We start from the raw sequence: 21,424 nt of genomic DNA on the forward strand, positions 1-21,424 counted from the left end.
GAACGTTGAAGGACCTCCTCGGAAGAGAGAAAGAGAGAAGCGGTGGGAAACGACGGAGCAAATAGGGGAGAAAGTCGAGAGAGGAACGGGAATGCTGAAGCGGATGGAAATTATCTTAGCCGCTCGTAAAAGTCGCACTCGGATAGAAGGGATAATGGAAACCAGAGCGGAACGGGATGGAACGAAATAGGATTTTGCGGTGAACAACCAAACCAGCCCGATGGCTTCCATTGTCGCCGAAGGATGGCCGGTGCCGCTGTAGCTGGAGCTGCGACGGACAAGCGTCCGCGACCGATTCGTCGGAATAATTGCGGAGGCTGTTCAAGAAACGTGCAGCGGTTGTCCTGCTTGCCTCGCGGAGCTTCTTCGAAACTTTTCAGACAAGTATGACAGCGACGTGTTCTATGGTTGCGCGGCCAACGGAAAATCCGCGTCACCGTTTCCCAAGGAGCTTCCTCCCTCGGGAACTTCTCTGGCTCGCTACCAGTTATTACTTATTCAACCATATTGCGGCGACTTTTTTCGGTTCACGTAACTTCCAGCCTGAAAGTCAACGGCACGCTTCGTTGCGTAACTTCGGCGAGAAATTTCACTGTATAGCGTCTGAACGTCGCGGGATAGAACCGCCGAGGGAACTCTAGGGTAAAAGTGCCCGTTATGGTACATGGCACAAGCAATATATTAAAAGATAGACGCGACGCATGAAAGCCGGTGTAAAAATTTTACCAATATTTATCAACGTGGTTCTTTATATAGCGATCCACATAAATACCGTTGTTCAACAATCTGCTGTAAGAAAATGTTTATTGAAATACGCGTGTTTCTAAGCAAGAAGATACTGTTCCACAAAAACTTATAAATGTCCATTGCATAATGTTGTTGCAGTAATACTATCAGTGCAATCACATAATGTGGATAATGTCCTGCTCGTATGTATAAACTGTTATGTATAGAAAGGGCTTCCAACTCGTTTATCTATATCAATTATAATTATAATAATATTGTATATGTATGTTCAATTTGTCCATTCTTGTGTACAGTTTTTCATTGTTCCCATTTATGGAACAATTAGCATTCGTGTACTGTATTCAATATGCCTATTTAGGAATAGGACATTGAATATGAAACAGTGCTCCACAATAGGTACATGCTTGTACTTTACTAATTCCCTCCTATTATTTTTTATTCGTATCAAATGCACATTTCAAAGTCCATTGCGTTATCTAGAAACATCGCTCTATGGAATAATAGCAGCAATATTCAGCAATGACACTTTTCAGTTGAAATTAAATCATTCCTTAATAGATACTATCCTAATACTATCCTAATACCGAATTTACTCTTCATTGTTAGAACGTTGAACGTTAGATCATTGTTAACACTATACCTACGATTGAGAACAAAGTTGTAGAAACTAGAAAGATCCGTTCAAGAGAGGTAGAAACAGCTATGAATCTCGCAGAGGTTTGAGCAATAAATTAATTTGCTGAGCTATCGCCAGCTCACAGATAATTTCCCGACGCTCTCTGCGAACTTGCTTGACCTGTCTTCAGCGGAAAAACCTGCACAGTGTAATCAAGATTGGTCGAACTTTCGAACTTTGCCGAAAACGAAGAGAAAACGGAGCTAAAGGTGTTTTAGTGAAATTGTGCTCCTGTTTAGTCAAATTGTGTAGTCGGTGTCGAATCATTGTTACAACAGATTCACAGAACAACCTGGCCGCAAAAATGTTGTGTTTCGCGTTTTCGAGTCAAATTTATTCGTGCGCGTGTTATGTTACATCTCAAATCGATGGCATTTTGCAGGGCTCCGGACTTCGCGATTTTCGCTGGTTTCGACGCAAACAGACGAGGTGAATTTTTTCCACTGAAAAATACAGGCTTCGATATCGAGCTCTAAAAAAACGAGTTGACACGGTAACATGTGAAATTCGACGAGGGTACGCCAGAGAATTATTACGGGGGAGATCGATGAAATTAAGTTAACGTGACTCACTAGAATTTTCACCGACGCGGCGAAGAATTCGGTGCAGCGTTCCGTATTCCGTTCCGTTTCCACGTCAGGAAAAAAAGGTTTTTAGAGTGAGCTCGTCCCTCGTGGGAAAATTGAAGGATCTCTGGTGCCGCGGGCCCTTAAACTTTCGAGCGGGCACACGAGAGTTAAGACGAGCCGGCCAAGAGAGCCGCGAGTAACCGCTGTGCAACCGCGCCACCGTCTTGCCATGCCTTCGCATGCCTCGGTATGTCCTGGCCATGCCCGTGTTGCACTTCGACGAAAATTAATTCTGTCCGGAGACACGCGACGCTCGAATTTTCCTCGCCACGACTTTTCCCGAAATTCGTTGCGACTCGAGCGTGGAACTAAATAGCGCGGTCGTTGTCGAGAAACTACGGCGATCTCAAAAAGCATTCCAATGCTGAATTTCCGATTTTCGAATTCAACTTCGAATTACTTAAAGCGGGCTCGACTTGAGGGAGGACAACCTTAACACTTTACCGACCGATCATACCGACCGGTCATAAAAATTTAGTTCAATTTTAAATTTTCGATTCTATTCTCAATAATAGAGACAAAATTGATGGTTACTATGACAACCAATTCACAGGTTACCGATTGGGAGGAAAAGCCGATTTATAGGCTACCGGTCGGCAAAGTGTTAAAACACCAGCTAAAAGTAATATTGAAGATAACGGCGAAATCGAACAGGTAGAGATCAATATTTTAAATATATTGGGTTGTTCGGAAAGTAATTTCGTTTCTCCCAAGAAAAGACTTAATTTTTTCACAGCCAACTTCACGCTTAAGCTGCATAATCATTATATATTTGGACAACTGATGTAGTAAGTCTTGTTTGCTAAATATTTTGTTCGATTCTTTGCAATAGTTTTTGTTTAGTAATCTATTGTGTTTCATTTCCACCAAGAAAAAAACGAAACGACTTTCCGAACGCTATAAAATAATTTCAGCACAGAAACCTTATTTTCGTGGAAGTTATAACTTTTTCAATGTTGCTATATTTTTTCAAAATTGCCTCAAAAATATCGCCATAGAAAGAAGCAGACAACCTTTGGAAACGATGCCGAATTTTTAAAAGGTTTTGCAGATAATATAACGATATTGAAAGGTTACAATTTCTATAAAAATACAGTCTTTGAACTAACATTTGTTTATCGTATATTTTCATGATGCTGCAAAATAAAGGTGTGGATTTCACACTCTGATGACGTAGTCAGAAAAAAATTAATTTCTAAAATAATTTTTAAATTAAAAAAGTTAAAAATTAAAAAGTTTTTTCAAAATTAATCTCTGCACATTTTCACAAATTATTTTCAAAATTATATCTCAAAAATTACCGGTAGCTGATGTTCACAGGGTTGCGACCCCATAAGCACAGTGACTGGTTCGATGGTAGGGCGATCTTTAAATTAGAGAAGAATATATTTGCTAAAAAAATCATTTACATCAAGAAAAATTAATTTTCGAACAACGAAAAGTTATTTTCTTCTTTACATGTATAAAATGCAGCTAATACTATAAAATGAAAACACGTTGTGAATTTCGAGTTAAAACCGCTCCGACTACGAAGGGTTAACATCAATCTTACATTTTAAAATCTGTAACGCGTTACTAGCCCTATGGTGTTGAAATTGAGTACAATCTCGCCCACAGTTTAAGGAATAGCAGGGAACGCAACTCAGTCATTGGCGGTCGCCGTTCATAGAAGAGCCAGCATCTGGTTCGCGCGGTCTCCTCTTCGTATCGCTATTGTTCCGATAGCTTCCGATTGTCGCATAAAACCCATTCTTCACCGCAGCCGAACCATTTGTTTCAAAAGTGGATTACGTTTGTTTCCTGAAAAGTAACGAAGCTATTCTCATTCGATTAAAGTTTTAAACGTTTCCCGACTTGTTGGAAAACATCCGTGCATTCATTGTTCCCTCGATCGTTGACGAGCACGGCCAGTGGTCGTTCCCGGCTTATTTCCCGCAAACTTCGAAGTGGATTTCGTCTTCGATTCAGGGATAGAACATTTGTTCCCATTTAAATCGCTAGGACGGACGGATAGGTTCGTTCGTTTTCATTTCAATAGATTTACTCGGCCAAGACTAATGATAAAACGGTGCCGGGATCGGCCGGTTGTTCTCGCATGACCGGCGAAAACTCGAAACACGAGATCCATAAGGATCCGCGGTTCACGGGAAAATAAAAGGGTAGAAACGGTGATATCGGTGTACCGATGGTCGTGGAAGTCGTCGACGAGACCGCGAGCATCAACGAAAAAACATTTCCGGCGAGTTTTGTTGGCAACGAAACACGAGCACACGGCGCGGCCCGCGTCGCCGACGCCTCGGTCGGATGTTGGGAGTCAAGAGGAGAGAGTTGGGGCAGCGTCCGCGAGGGTAACAGCGTGTAACCGGACCGGCAGTTTCGGGACCATCGAGCTATTTTCCTCCTATTCTAGCGGAATAACATCCATAGAGTGCCATTGTTCACGAATGATCGACTCCTCTTGGTCCGCGCGAGCGCGCGCGCGCGCGCGCCATTTGCCGGCCCCAAATTGCTCTCCCCTTAAATTATACAACGGAAAACGCAAGCAATCGTTTTCAGCGCATTTTACAATTTCGCCACCGGACCGCGACAGTATTTTACTCGCGCGTGTGTGTTTCGCGTTCGCAATTTTACTCGGATAAAACGCAGCGCGGCGCGCTCGCCCCGATTCAATTGTAAATTCGCAATTATCGTATCGAAAATAGAATAAAACGGTGACGAGGAACGAAATCCTCTCTCATTCCGGCGCAAAAAAAAGCCGACAAATCGAATCTCTTCAATAATTAAATGCTTCTAACTGTATTCCGAAACTGTACCGATCTTCTGCAAATGAAAGTCGGTTATTTTCTTTTCCAGACATTCCAGACAGAAATTAATTGCTTTCGGTCTGTACTTCAACGATTGTTTCGATTATGATAATGTCATCGCGCTTTTCACAAGGCGCTTTTTCACAATCAACTTCTTCTGGACTGCAGATTCTACTACAGATCGACACGGAATTTGTGTAAATACGATTCAATCGTTATTACGTGTGGAAATGAGTTCTTTCCGACGAGGTTCACGCCGTTGGTACAGTCATTTTCTCCCACGCGATACGTATGAAGTGTTGTACAGTGACTAGTGATCGTCGTCAGTAGACAGCGAATTTTTTTTCAAAAAGATACATTTCCGTGATTAATTACTTCATCAAGTTTCACATAATGCATTATTTTTATGAAATTGCTCGTAGAAGATCGTTATCTGGTTAAGGTATAATATATATAGGTCTATATATAGGTCTTTTGCATTAAATAATTCGACTTCCACAAATTTCTTTCACAAGCAGCGAACATGCTTTAGAGATACAAATTGTATGTACTTTACGGAACCGACTGTACGTCCGTCGCGTTTTCTTCGCAGCAGTTCCAGCGTTTATTTCGGCAATCGTTATTTGCTTAAACTGGCTTGCTCGATGTTCGATCGAAGATCGCAGTGCCGATATCTCTGTCAGGTTCTTGTACAAAGCATCTCTTATTGTAGCTGACAACGAGAGTGCTCGTCGAACGCGGGCTTAATCGGTGAAAACGAGGGAAGAAAAATTTAAATAAACCGGAAACGAGACGTGGGATTTGGATAGGCGGCGCTAGCGATCGTGCCGCCGATCTCGGGATCGGGATCCATTTGTTTTTCGATGGTGGGAACAGGCGGATACCGAAGCGAGCACGGTGCCGCGCGTACGGCGCTGCCACGGCGCGGCATCGCCGCGGTGTAATCATGGATTCGATCTGGGGAATCCGATCAAGGGTTCAAAGCGGAAATCGAGAGGCGCGTCGAAAACCCCGGGATCAGGGGCAGAGCGAAGTTGAAACGCGGACAAGAATGCCTGCGAGCTTTTCTTTGCGCGACTGCTCTTCTGAATCAGCCGCGTGCACCGGAGCACTTTCGCAATGGAAAATTCTCTTTCGTTAGTTTACTAGACCATGCGCCCTCGTATACTACGCTTCGGAGCTTTTCAGTTCAAGAGTGGTTAAGACGAGTTCAGCTCAAGTAACCACCGCCAAGATACATGCTTGCTTTTCTACCGCGGACACGTCCATTCCCTGCAACCTGCCTCCTTCCTCCCTCCTTCCGTCCTTCCTGTCTGCCTTCCTTCCTTCCTTCCTTCCTTCCTTCCTGTCTTCCTTCCTTCCTCCTTTCCTTCTTTCCTTCCTCCCTGCCTTCTGTCCTATCCTTCTGCGAGATGTTGTCGATGGTCGGAAGCGTAAATAGCTCGTTCAATATTTAAATCGTCGAGGAAGCGCGATACTCTCAAAGCCATTATTTCGCGCCAGTTTGGAACGATGTCGAGTCCTGCCTTTCGCGGTGCAGCAGTCGGGAATAAATAAATTCCGGATCCTTGTACAGTCGAGAATGTGAAATAAAACGTAAAAGCTTCCATCGGATCGAACATTTCAAAAAGGGGAATACGTTACGAAGATGGGAAGCCGCGTCCCGCCGTTGAAAATCGAGTATTCGTTTTACCACGGAAATCCGACGCGGAACGATCGATTGTTTAGATGTTCGTTCCCTATCGAGTGTCCAGGAATGTAGGGCCGATTATGCATTTTATCGCGAACAAATAGGCCGCGGCGCTTTGAAACGCGCCATGCGAAAACGCTTGATAGTCGTTTCGAGTGCATTCAATATTCCGTACGCACGATAATCCTGCCAGTTTGACGCAGTTACGTTATGGCCGAGTGGAAAATTGCTGCCGATGAAAGAACGCTCTATCGCCGAGGGGAAAGCCGGAGAGAAAGAACGGTGAGCCGGCGAAATCCAAAGTAAACGAGAAACAACAAACACCGGTTTTTGTTGAATCACTGAAAGCGCCGCGTGCCGAGGCCGATGAGACCCAGATAGGGGATCCCGTAAATCTTTCAGTATTTAATCGTCTTAATAGCTGCGTGTCTGCCGAGATTGGAGGAACGGTAATTCAAACAGCGAGACGCTCCTCTTATAATGAACCGAAAGCAACGCGCGCAAAACGGCGGAAAACGAAGACGTCGACGGGGGAACTTCTGTTTCTTGCGCTGCTCCAACGTCGAGTCGAAGAGTCCGCGTACCAACGTATTTTAATTCTTTTGAAAGTTTGTAGCTTTCCGAAGCGTCTCGCCTCCCACAGCGCGTCCACTTTACCTAAGCTCTCGAGAGATCGCTTCACCGAGTGGCAGTCAGTTAGCTGCGGATTATTTAATTCTCTGTCCCCTCCCTGCCCTTCTCTCGATTTTCTCTATTTTTTGCTTCGACAGGGTTAACGAGATTAGATCTGGAGGGCGAAAATCTGCGTACTTTAATGCTTTCGCTTTACAATTTTTACTATTGCTTTACGTACGGTTGCTTTTCAATTTTTGTACTAGATTGTTATATGCTACTTGACATTTGACAAGTGAACAGAGATGAAGAGACGACGCCTGTTTGTTGTAAAAAACGATTACTTTGGCGAGAGTTACGAAGAAGAAAATTTCGTGTAAATCGAAGGATATGTAATTAGAAAATATGAAGAAAGTGGTTTACTTGCGGACAAAAATAGATCTATGAAATAGTGAAATAGTAAATAGTATATTCTCATATAATACAAAATGGCAAATAAATTTTTTTGAAATAGTAATTACGTACATAAATAATACATAAATTATATTTGAAAATGCTACTTTCATATATGTATAACTACTATTTCAAAGAAAGTTTATTGGACAAATTCTGTATTACACGAGAAGATAGAAACTATTTTAAGAATCCATTTCCCCTGCCAGTAGATGAAGTTAATGAACGATGTTTCGGCGCGAGCGAAAATAGAAGTTGCTCTGAGGCAACTTAATTGAAAGATGCTTTCGGTTATCGCTCGACTTCACGTTGAGAAATTAATCGCAAGTGAATGTTTAAATAAATCAGTCAAGTTACAATAAATCACTTTAATATTAATGTTGGACTAGCGAGGTAATGTTCCGAGCGACAGCGGTTCTGCGTTGTATAGTTGTAGTTGATTGAATGTGTCTTTTTTTTTTGTCGGACCTTTTATGCCAATTTGGTGGCCCCAGAGCGCACCAATCAGTGCTTAGCATTATTTTAGAATTTTTACTATGTCCAACCGACAAAGGGTCGCATGGTCGCGCCTACGTTCTGGGGTTTTCTCGGAGTTTGCATGAGCGTCAGCGTACCGCGTCGTTCGTCAGATACATTTTACCTGTCATACGAATTCTTTGTTACGCCGTAACACGTGATACTTATTACCTGACATACGAATTCTTTGTTACGCCGTAACCATCGACATCATTGTAGCGTTTTCTACAGAACGAAATTTTGACAAACGTTTATACGTATCGTGAGGAAGAATAACGGTTACGTCGTCTGATTTTCAGGTGGCATAGCATCATGTTTAAGAAATTTTCGAACCGACTTTCTGGAGGAGTGGCCAACCCCTGGAACGGGTCCCCATTTCGACACCTCTATGCAGTCGAACTTCACCGGACTAGTGGGCAAAGCGGTGAATCTAGTCTGCAAAGTGAAGAACCTTGGAAATCGAACGGTGAGTTCGAAAGAGAGTTTCTCAGTTTCACTGTAAAGAGGATACACGTTCCTCGTCCACGCGGCTTGCAGCGTTACCAAATTCGCAATTTCAAAATTCACTTTTACACGCACGAAAATCCATGGTCGTAATTACGGTCTTCGGACGCGCGACGCGGTTCGGCAATTTTCGTGATGGGAGGCAGTCTGCGTCCGGTACATACTCCCGAAGCCGTTTAATTATAGATATCCGATCGATCAGGCAATCGGTCGATCCCTCGTTTGGCAGGTCGTCGTATCGGAAACGCGGATACAAAGGTGAATATCCGTTTCGACGGTTGGCGTCGTGCTCCTAAGCGGCCGCTGGATCGGCCTGTGGGAGGCGAAACACTCGGAGAGCTTTCGAAGGCGCCGGGATACAGAGCAGCCAGGTTCCGTCGGAGCAGAACAGCTAACAACGCGTTGTTAATACACCGCCGACGATAATAGCGGTGTTCATTAGTAGGCGTATAAATACCGTGAACTAATAAGCGGTAGTTTGACTTCGAGTCGGAGCTCACCGAACAGAAGCAAGTAGAATCGCTTCGAGACTCTTCGTGGGGTCAATAGCGCAAGGGCTGAGGTTTCCATTGTCACGCGTGGAGAGACCGATGAAACAGGGTTCCATGTTATACTTATTAACTCAGAGCTCGAGACTTGGCTTGACCGTTTGGAACTTAATACCATCTGCCGTTTAAAAAAGGTATGGTAAGATCATCGTAATAATTATAGTAATCTCAATTATAGTAATTTGTATAATAAAGTAATAATAATAATAATAATAATAAGGATCCAATCATGGAGCTTTGTCCGTATTCTCACGGTTCTAAATTTTCCATAATCCTCGAACGCAACGGCGATTCCTCCGTTTTTCTTTCTCTCTAATGCAGTTTCCTTTCTCCTCCGTTTCGCGTATTCGCGTGCTCGGTAAAAACCTGGAAGGACTCTCATTTTTCAAGCTGCAGCCGGGCTGCAATAGCCGCGAACAAAGCGTTCGACATCATTACACTGTTCCGCGCTTATCTCCGTAGGGCAGGGAAACGCGTGCGCGCTTATCCTACCGACGGCCTCGCGTGGACTCGCACGCAGTCAAGACACGCACACGAATGCACGACATGCATTTTATCCGGACAAAGATCGCCGGGTCCTTATTTTCCCGACATCTGCTCTCCTTCGTCTCCGTCTTCTTCCTCGATCCCATTTTCTCCGTTCTACTTGGTTCACGGTGAGAGCCTGTAATCCCGGCGAGCATCAATGGCGACGGAAGACGACGAACGAGCCAACAGTCGCTGAACGACCGGTGCTCTCCATGCAAACAATCTCGAAGCAGACTATGGGAAATGCATCTTCGTCACGTCCCATAGCGCATCGTCCAATGGACAAGATTTGGAAAATCAACTTTCTGTTACTTAACCCTTTTGCACTCGAAGCTTCCTTTCGCTCATATTACCAGCAACTCGAAGCAATTTCGATATCGACACCGTTTACATGTACAGGGTGGTTTGCGCAAATTGTTCAACACCTACTACTTCCAAGGTATGCATTAGGCAGTCAATTTTTTAATACAATAGTTGAATGATTTGAAGGGGTATAGTATGTAGTCAATTTATTTTTTATAGGTGTAACTTTTCAAAAGATTTGAAGATCAAATTTTTTATCTCAAATGAATTAGTACAATATTTGTATAAAGATATGGAAGCATATCGAATTGTAACTAAAACAATATGTACCTTCATTAGATATTAATAGCTAACGAGTAATTTTGCTTTTAATTTTGAACTTTTTTTTACGTAATATTAAATTGGAGATTCATCCTCATCACGGATTTCTGTAGAACAGTGGAAAATGAAGAAAGTTTTCAAAAAATGATGCGAAATTACCACCACGTAAAAAGATAAATTGTTGCTAATAATGGTTATGTTGTGGGTGACGCAATGGGGTTAACGAAATCGAGTTCTTGTCTCTTGTTCAATTAAAAGTAACATATTTATTAAAATAACTGTATTATTGGAAAATGTAGTATTCCTTGATTAATATTTTATTAACAACTAAATATCTTATAATGGACAATTAAGAATAATAGCCCGTGAAAATTTGTCCAATTATACCGAACCTTAACAGCTCCAATTAACACGAAAATTTTCAGTTATTTCAGCGAAATCCATAAAAAATATTTCCCGCGGAATTTACTCAGTATTCGGCTAACAACGAACGATATTAATGAAAATCTGCATGGAAAGTTTTTATCAAATACAATATAAAAATATAAAAATTCCAATGAAATATAAAAATGATATAAAAATAATATATAAAAATGTGAAAAAGTAAAAGTGACTAGAACATTTTTTTATGAAACCGATACATGTTTGCATTTTATCAGCGGATAAATCTTAAAGTTTCATTTTCCCAATAATATTATGATCTTCAAAAGTAATGAAATACTATTTTCACTAAAGTTTGTGCTAGTGTATCTTCACAAAAGTAAAATAAAATACAAATATATATAAACATAATAAAAAGAAATATATACGAGTATAAACATTTAACATAGAGACACACAAAGGACGTAACAAATGGAACAATAATTATACGTTTTGCCTTATACGTTTAAAGACATATCAGCATTGCATTATCCAGACAATACTATTCAGTATGAAATAGATTATCAGCTTCTCCGATTCTCAGATCATCAGACTCTGTTCTCGAAAGTTTCTACAGATCTCGTTCGACTATCTTTTGATCGTCGCATATTCCGCCATCGTATTTTCGAATATGTTCCATTGCATCTTACCGGACCGGAGAAGAATTTTGCCAAAATTTTGACCATAGAAATTGTCTGCAAGAAAACGTCGGACCAATTCGAGAAACGGTAGATGATGCAACTCGAACTGCCCGCAGCAGGAATTAACCCTTAGCACTGCGTTGGCTCCGCTACGGAGCCAACCGTCATTTGTTCCGTAACTCCGTAGGCTCCGCTGCGGAGCCCAGCGTTGGCAATTGTCATCTATAGTTAACCCTTTGCACTCGAAGCCGTTTTAACTGTAAATCTGAAATAATTTTTCCGCTCTAAAGTATCTCCATTTTAAGCGACCAAGTGTATTTTATATATACCAAATTAACTCTTGTTATTCATACCAACAATTTCGTGTTCAACAATTTTTCTAAAATTAAACTTTTTTGCTATAAATATTATTTTAGAAGGTGACGGATTAATTGAAGTGGTGCCTCAGAGTCATCAATCGAGTGCAAAGGGTTAAAACGTGCCCCAACTATTCTTTTGGGAAATGGAGATGTCAATAATTCATTCATGCATCTTGTATAAAACTGTACAGCACAATAAAATTGAGAAAGCACAGACGCATTTAAAGTACAGGAAAATTTTAGTCGATCAACTCGTAGGAGATTTTCGTCAGGAGAGAACAAGAGTTTCTACATCAATTTCTGAAATCAGGCTAAACGGAAAACTGCACATAATGGGAAAAGGTCCAAAGGGGGACTGTGTTGTGTGCTCTACAAGGAAACAAAGGGATGGCAAGACGTCAAACAAGTGAATACTGTGACACTTGCTCAAGTAAACCCAGTATGCACATGAGAGGATTGTTCAGAAAGATATCACAGCATGGTGAATTGCAAAATTTAAAATTTACATTTCATTTACAAGAAGAAGATGCATATGTATAAAATAAATAAAATCAAAAACATTCAGAAGCACGTGCAATTTTTCTCACTTAAAATAAGACTCCTTCTTCACAACTCGTTCCGCTACGAAAATGTGCCGGAGTTGCTGGTAGGCAGTGATACAAAAAAAACATGCGGAGCGCTAAGGGTTAAAGCGTCCGTATAACAGATACAAACGTATCGCCGTTAGCTCGTGGAGCGCGACACAGTTCCATCGGTAGAACGGACTTCCATCAGGACGAATTTGTTCGTTGGACACACAACAGTTGCGGGGCTCTCCTCGATCCGAGATCGACGCGCGAGCCTCCGCGCGATTCCGAAAACGCTCGTAAATCAATCCGAGGTGCAGGAGACGTTTAACGCGGCCACGGCAATTCCAGCGAAATGAAAGGACAGTAAAGGGGTATCGCACCGGCGCGGACAGGTGGCTGCAATTCGGAGAACGAGGGAACCCCGAAACTCGCAGTTCTGAACGGCGCAGTTCGTGGACACTTGGAACGCTCGGTGCAGCGTGGTGCAGCCTCGGATAAGAATAAATGCGACGGCGTCGCGTTAACCCTTTCGCTACGGGCGGGTTCTCCGCCGCGGTACTTCTGCTGAACGGAGCGCCGCGACATCACTGCACGCTACGCAACGCCGATCGCCAGCGAGAATGACGCGGCGGAGAACCCATGCTGCTTGAATGTTTTCGGACGAACAAATTTTTCTCCAAAGGGTATTTATAAATAAAGAGTATTCCAGAGTATTTCTAACGTCTTAGTATGCGCTCTTGCGGAGAGCCACTAAAGTGGCCCGTAGTACCTCAGTAACATCTTGCGGAGAGCCACTATAGTGGCCCGTAGTTCCTCTGTGACATCTTATGAAAGGCCACTATAGTGGCCCGTAGTAGCGAAAGGGTTAAGCGCCGCGATCATCGCCAACCCCTGTGCTCCCGATCACGCGAACCGCATAGATTTCGGTCGCATTCCGGCGAACAATGGCCGAGACTAATGTAGGCGATACGACGGCAATATCTACGCGACGCGCGTCATCTCGGGATACTCGCTCGCTGTCGCAGACGGCGGATTCGTCACCGGACCGTCGCATCTTCCCGGTGACGTCGCACCTACCCCGCATCGAGTACAATCAACGTTGCGGGAAATTGGTTTACGCACCGCCACGAGTTCTATGTACTCAGAATTGGCCGTCATTCGGATTGTTTCGAAGAAATATTTGTTGAAAAGAATTGCCCCGATGAATTCCTTTTGGTTGAACATTTTGTTGGAATAATTCACTACTCTATCTACAATATTTAGTCGAATAATTCTATCATAAATTATTCCTTCTATTTATTCTAGTGATTCTTTATTTTATTAATTCTCTATTCGAGTAACTTTTCATTCAAATAAGTCTTTGTTTCAAAACTTCCCTATCCTAATCATTTTTACTTGAAAAATTCGTAAAAATAATATACAAGATATAAATCGATAAACAATGAAAAATGCTTTATATCCTATTCTTTATATTCAAATAAATTATTTTCCGTACAGATGTCTGTACGAATAAATGCTTATTCGAATAAAATTTGATCCGAATGAATTTGTGTTCGATTGAAGATTCATTCGATAGCGTTGAACGAAAATTCGATTCGTTAGGCTCCATCTTTTATCCGTCATGCGAAAAAGATATTACCCAGCTCTGGCCTCCCCCGATTTATTTTAATTCGGAGCAACTTGGAACGTTGGTTTTAAGAGATAATCGTCTTTAATTTCCGACAGCTGTATCACTTGTTCGATTCGTCGGCAATTAGTATCGACCGGGGGTAAACGTTGCTATGCGCGCGATTACGGCGTCGCGTTTCCGGTTCATCGACACTGTCGATGTGTCGGCAGATTATTGCGATTTAAATAGGCGGGCATGTCACGCGTGTGCACGTCCCGGTCCGCGTATCAAGTTTTTGATCGATTCCTATCGAGAGGCGTTTGCCCAATCGAGTAACCGCAAAAGTTGCCGAGATCGACGAGTCCAACCTACTTTCGGCCCGCGCCCTCGAAATTCGCGAATAAAAGCGAGTTGAAATAACACGGTTCCGCGGTGATTTCGCGGCTCGATTGCTCATCGTTCGCCGAACATCGACGCGGCAACGCGGCAATCGGCCGCGTAGCTTTTCGAACGGCTACATAGCTGTTCATGGGTCCGAAAATCAAACTCCTCGTATCGATGCTTAACGAATGTATGTATAATGCTTTATAAATGACCATTACATTCGGGAGCGATGAAATTAATAACAGTTATTGAACAATCTCGTCGAAGTAAGTGTTCAACGATCTCGCACTTCTCCGAATACCATTTTTCACACGTTTCATACTCGGTGCAGTTGTTTAAAAAATGTGTCATACTTAGGTTATTAACAAAATTTATTCTATTTATATTGTTAATAAATATTGAAATTCAACGTTTTTCAAATAGGCCCGCTATAAATCGATTATGTTGTGTTTTGTTTCTATGTGTTCTACTTGTTGCTTGTTCTTTGAAGATCTTCATCACGTTGTATAAACTATTTTGTAGCAATTGTATTCATTTATCAGATGCTCGCGATAAATTTATACCTAAAAAAAGATAAGCTTCATTTATTCTCTATAAGAAAGCAATTCGAAAACTGTATCATAATTAAGCTATTGACACTGCGACCGCTGCGTCACCAATACGTCTGTGGCAAATTACTTAAAATTTCATATTTAGGCTGGTCAATTATAATTTCATATTCTCGTTGAGATTCGCAACAGACGAGATCTTTAACCCTTTCGCGCCGAGCGCCGCATATACACGGCATCCACTCGACGGATATATCCGCCGTTCGGCTCTGCGAGTTTCTACGTGGATGACGGATATATCCGTCGTTCGGAGCGAAAGGGTTAAAAAAATAACGAACGTCGTATAACTTTCTAAATAAAACGCAACAATTTTATGACGTTCTCGAGGTTACGTCAGTGTTAAAAAGTAAGGTCTATTTGCGTCACACCAATCTAACACAAGTTGTCGAGATTCGACTGCAACGTATGAGCGTATCTTCGCGAGTATTCCCGAGCCGTTCGCATACATAAGAGGCGCGGCGATATGATTTGGGTAAAAATTCGTTCCCGTATCGACTGTAACGCGAAGCGTCGTAGTTTTTCGCTGGCCCCGATAAGGAAGAAAACTCGCGTGCAAAAGCTGACAGGTACCGGCGTGATGGACGTACAAAGTGTAGGAAAAAGGTGGCTCGGAGGGTGGAAAGGGGCCGGAAGGCGGGAGGGAAACTTTGAGAAAAAAAGCTTGAAGAGCGATATTCGTATTTTGTTGCAGGTTTCCTGGGTAAGACACCGAGACATACACCTGCTGACGGTCGGCCGTTACACGTACACGAGCGACCAACGCTTCGAAGCCCTGCACTATCCGCACACCGAGGAATGGACGCTGAGGATAGGATACCCCCAGCGCAAGGACTCCGGGATTTATGAGTGCCAAATATCAACGACACCGCCTATCGGCCATCCTATTTATCTGACGATAGTCGGTGAGTAGCAAAAGGCCGTCGCGGCGAAGCAGCCTGTAACGTTGTTGGCAAATTATTCGACGAATTCGTTCGGTCGCGTTTAAATCAAAATCAACCGAAACGTTCGACGGCATCGACGCAGTTGCCGCTCGATTTCATCGCAATCGCGTTACTCGTTTCCAGTTTCGACGATCGATGATCCCTCTCGATCGCTCGAAAACCTGCGCGATGTATCGGAGGAGAGAGATGGGTTCGCTTTGGATAGGATCGGGATCATTATTCACTCGTAAAGCTGACGAGCGCCTCCGAGGCATTATAAATATCAAGGCGGTACGATGCACGTACACGTCTACCCATTTAACGCCAATATCTGCGCAGATTTAATGAAGTGTGCATTATGTGGGTCAATTATTTCACTGATTCCGGGGCGCGTTCTCGCGTCGCTACAACGATAATGATGACTCGATAAAGGCTCGGGAACCGACGCGAAAGGCAGCCAACTGTTTTTCTTTCTTTTTTTTTTTTACGTGCAGCGGAATTTCTGAACGCGTTTCTCATTTATCCTGTCGCGTTTCCGACGCTGAAAGGGAATATCGATTTCTATTTTCAGATTCGATAGAAATGAATTTTTTTGTGCATTTATTGTATCTGTACGGGAGGTTGGCCATTTAATTATCAAATCGAAAAATACAATGGTTTCGAATGGATTTGAGGGAAACTATGGAGGTGGAAAAATGTCAACGAAGCGCGACGCAGCATTCGCAGGAGCGCGGATCCGAGTAATAGGTTCACATTGCGGAAGGTTTTTTCTGAAAAGGATGGTTCTAAAAACGGATAATTTACGTGGTATTGTAAGTGTTGCAGGGAAGTGAGCGTACGAACGCAGCGATTGGCTGTTGGCAATTAATAATGTGCATTATTTCATTAACACATTTCGCACGGGTCGAGCTTCACTCGCGCACCTAACGAGCGATGAATCAATGAATTTTGAAAAAATCCGCTTTTTGAAAAACATTTTGCAAAACTGACAATAAGATTTTGGTATTTACAATTATAATTTTGATCTTTAAAATTTTGCAGCGCGTTTCTTCTAAATATATAACGAATTTAAGCAAAACTAAATTTCGTAAAGAGATATTAATATCTCATGCACAGATAATATGTTAACACTTTAGCGATCGCAGATTTGGCCGTAAATCTTTGGCTCAATGTTACGTTTCGTTTCTATTTTGATTTTATTAATTTTATTGATTTTATTAATTTTATTAATTTTATTAAACGCAAAAGATGTTTGATATTTTAGAAATTATATAATAGTATTGGAGCTTACGGTAGAACAATCTAACATATTTATCTCAATAATAGATATTAAATTATTAGTTACCATGACAACCAATTCATAGGTTATCGTTCGAGGTAAAAAGCCGATGTATCGGCTACCGGTCGGTAAAATGTTAAGTATAAATATATTTTAGATAGCATAAATTTTATAATATAATTATATTGCAGCACATAACATTGTAACTTCTACAAATCTTGTTCGTCACGCCGCCCGTTTCATCTTGCATTTCGACCTCAACGGATTCAAAGTCACGGCATCGAAACTAAAAATACAATGTGTATCGATGCCGCGCGCGACATTGACGCGCGTTTAAAGAGGTCAAACGTGAATTCCGCGCGTTCGAGAAGCTTTTTCGGAAGAAAAAGTAGCCGCGTCGCGGCGCGATCAATGTGTTCGAGACAGCCGACATTCAGGGCGAGAGTCGCGCGCGTGTACACCGCGATGTCTCATGAAAAGGATCAATCGAGGGTACATACGAAATTGATAGAAATAGTTGACGCCGGGTGTACACAAGCGGATGAAATCAGGCCGTGGGCTCGTACACGTATGCGGGCAGGTGTACCGTTAATGACTGCTGTGATACTTTAACCGGGCCGTACTATTAAATGAGAGGATCTTATCGCGCTGACTTGACCTGAAAAACGTTGGCCAACGCTTGCTTCCCCATTTGTTGCTGCGCGATAAAAATATCGGCCATTTATAGAATATTTTGTACGCGGCCATATCTTTCTGGCCCCTATTATACTCTATCAAGCTTTATCGTGCTACACGAGCTATCGTCGAAGCATTTATAACGCGAGCCTGCAATACGCTCGCGGGATAAACCAGAAGGAAATCCAAAATTATTCGAAAACCGTGGCGCTTTTTCGTTCGATTTAATTGCTGCGAACTGACGAATCCGAAGCTCGCGCAAAACGCACGGCACTCTGTCTATATCTTTGACGAACGATTTGTGATATTTAATCCGCGAACGCGTTCGAAATACTCTGCTTTCGAAATTGTTTGACTGTCGACGATTCGGCAAAGTCATAGCGCGATTCGTTTCGATCGTAAGCGGCACCTGGACCGAGTCGGTTCGGTTCCGCGATTGCTTGAAATATCGTCGGCCAACGCCAGCTTCTGCTGAAATTCCGATAAACAGTCGAAATTCGATTTTTCAGAGCCGGTGACCATTATCGTCGGAGCGCCCGACCTATTCGTCAACAAAGGCAGCACCATTAACCTGACCTGCGTGGTGAAGTATGCTCCGGAACCGCCGCCCATGATGTCCTGGAGCCACAACACAGAGGTGAATACATCCCAGAGACGAGAATAACATTATTGTCTGACAGATTTCGGTGTGAAGCCTTTATCCTAAACCTGTGGACAGATTTTAGGCAAAAAGTGATCCGACTAACGATTATCGATTACGACACGTTGGTTATTATAACTGCAGATCTTAGTGCAGGATACACATTTCCAGTCACTGTTGCAATAAATGGACGTAATATAGAAGTTCCATTGTTCGTTTGATAATTTTTAATAGCTCGCAAAAATAATCTAACGACGTTATTAACACATTCCGTGCCACGTGTACATGCTTGCATATTTATTTAATGGGCTAAAAATACTTTATAACAAATCTAGAATTAAAGAATTAATTTCCACCACAAGAATGGGTCGTAATGAATTCGTTTTGTTATTATATACGATTATTAATAATTACAGATAATATAGCAAGTTTTAATAGAATAACAAATGACTACAGTGAGGAGTCGAGTAAAAATAGCTCGGCATAGAACGCGTTAAATCTTTTTTATTTTTCTACTGTTTCACTTTAAAATCTGCAGTCTAATGATAACTAATTTATAATAATTGAGCACGAAGTAATCTGATTAATGATCAATAATAACAACATTTTAATTATTATATTTTTAATAATTTATAATAACTAGGCTGCTTATGCATTTATGAAGAAAAAAGAAGTAGAAAAACAGCAAATGTGTATAATAATTAAAACCGTTACAGATGGAAATAAATTTTGATATATTTGCCGTATGTTGCAATCGAAGCAGAGGATTTCGATTTTCCATAAAGATCCGCAGTCTAATAATAACCAACGAGTTATAATCATTAATCGTTAGCCAAACTAACCAGTATTCGGTTTATTGGTTTATTTACGTAATTTTTATGATTGTCTGCCAATGATCGCGTTCACGGTGTTTCTACCGAACGTTTTCTCTCGAAAGCTTTCATTCTCTTGGCCTTTGACGAAGAATCGGGGGAAGATCGCGGAAAACAGGCTCGGATCATTGTATCAATTAAAAAAAAAAGAAATGTACCGATACCGTATCAAAGGAAAAATCCACGGAACTTGGTTAACGACCTAATGTTACGCCCGTCGCATAGAGTCGGAGGTATTCGTCGTTCATTTCGCGTTCAGACCGGGTCTTTTGTGCGGGCTCAAAGGGAATACGTCGAGGAAAACGTGACACGCACGCGGCACACCTATCTCTTTACCATTCTTCTCGCGAGTCATGAAGCAAAACACCGTTTGTCTTCGCACGAAGCAACGATATTACATGGCGCGGTGTTCCGCTCTGCACTGCGCTGCGCTGCACTGCACTGCGACGCAGTTTCCACGGAAATATGAGAATGCAGAATGCAGAATGCAGCCGCGAACGGTACCTTTGAAGATATGATTGCGATCCGAAGACTGCGTTGTACCCGAGGATCCAATATTGCTTCTTTTTAACCGTGCCGATGCCATCGGCGAGTCGCTACGGCGAATCCTCATTCGTGTCTCCTCGGCTACGCAAACGCTCGCCGCCGATCGAAAACATGTTTGCGTTGCATGATTCGAGAAAACTCCTCCGTCGCTGGAATTTTTCCTTTCCGCTTTATTGTCTAGGGGCAACAAGAACTGCGCGGTCAGTGGAGACGGTATTCCAGACTAACCAGTCGGAAAGGAATCATTCGCTTTTGTGTCTTGGAAGTGCGGTTCGAACAATTGGATCCGGGTCCTTAACTCGCGCGCAAGAAAAGTTGCAATTAAAAGGAGAGGTGCGCCGGAAACTCGCTTCCAGCGATTCCGAGACCTCTTTGGTTGTCCGGGCGAACGCGCATGAAATATCGATTGCGCGACTTCGACGAATGGCCGGTCGCAATTAAGAAACCGGATAGTCCAATTCCGTCTCGGTTTAGAAGGTTCTCTTGCCCTGGGTACGTCCGGCACAATTTGCGACCGACGAGCGAATGCATTTCTTTCGGGTGGTGTGAAAGCAATTCGGACGTAATCCAGGAAATAAATTGTACCCATCTCGAGTCTGTTTCCCGTAATGTCTTTGGCTCCTGCTTTTTGGAAGTGGTCGTCGATTACGTGCCCTGTTCAGCGCTGGAGTAGCTGCTACAACGATAGACGATCCGAGGATAATATATCCTCCGCTTCGAAAACTTTTCTTTACGTCGGTCGGTCGCTTTCGAGCAATCTCTGAAACGGTCTGTCCGACGGAGGCGGATCTAACAGTCGTTTTATCTGTCCGTCCAGATAATTAATTTCGACTCGCCGCGCGGTGGCATCAGCCTGGTGACGGAGAAAGGACCCGAAACGACCAGCCGGTTAATGATCCAGAAAGCCGTGCCGAGCGACTCCGGGATCTACACCTGCCAGCCAAGCAACGCGAATCCCAACAGCATCAAAGTGCACGTTGTCAACGGTCAGTGCTAATTAATATTACAAAGGACCTTCTTCGGCCCGTTTTTTCAACACTCTTAGCTCCCTTACCGTATATTCGAATAAATTCTAATGTCAGGTGTGCAAGTACTTTTTTATTTAGTAGCTTTTTCCAAGTCGAAGTTGTAATAAAATTTCTATACAAAAAGAATAGTCGATGAAACAAACTCCCTCATTTTCTATAATTTTAACATTGCCCATCTTTCGACGGATGCCTGATTTCAAGAAACTACGCTGTTTCATTGTGACGAATTCGTCGATGTAGTTTTGTACACATTCAATTTATTTAAAGTACCTATTTTTGGTTATGTTGACCTATTTGCACAGTATCGTAGTGCTTTGGAAAGTTAAAAGCGAGCATCGCGAGCCATCAGAGTTCTCGTTACGATATTTCAATTCTAAATAACTCTTATGACTGTCGAAATATGCAGCAGTAAAATTAACTGTACACCAAATATATTGCATGTCACTGAAGTAGATATTTAGTTGGCTGCTATGTATAGTTTCTTATTTCACAATTTCTCAGAACATTTAAATGACATATAGAGTAGTGGAGCCGGTTTCTGTC

At 42.4% G+C, this 21,424-nt stretch overlaps 1 protein-coding gene across 2 annotated transcripts in view; it reads left to right on the plus strand.

Moving 5' to 3' along the window:
- LOC144478321 (zwei Ig domain protein zig-8) overlaps positions 1 to 21,424 on the plus strand; it is a 34,432-nt gene that overhangs the window by 10,748 nt on the left and 2,260 nt on the right. The window contains exons 2-5 of one of the 2 annotated variants that reach the window (XM_078196101.1): positions 8,427 to 8,593; positions 15,613 to 15,823; positions 18,305 to 18,432; positions 20,671 to 20,839. In XM_078196101.1, the coding sequence (XP_078052227.1) occupies positions 8,427 to 8,593; positions 15,613 to 15,823; positions 18,305 to 18,432; positions 20,671 to 20,839 (675 nt within the window). Of the gene's footprint in view, positions 1 to 8,426; positions 8,594 to 10,033; positions 10,147 to 15,612; positions 15,824 to 18,304; positions 18,433 to 20,670; positions 20,840 to 21,424 lie in introns of those variants that run through there. The other variant, XM_078196102.1, reaches the window with a different exon arrangement.

This window comes from Augochlora pura, chromosome 2, assembly GCF_028453695.1.
Source record: "Augochlora pura isolate Apur16 chromosome 2, APUR_v2.2.1, whole genome shotgun sequence".
In the NCBI taxonomy this organism is placed as follows: Eukaryota; Metazoa; Arthropoda; class Insecta; order Hymenoptera; family Halictidae; genus Augochlora; species Augochlora pura.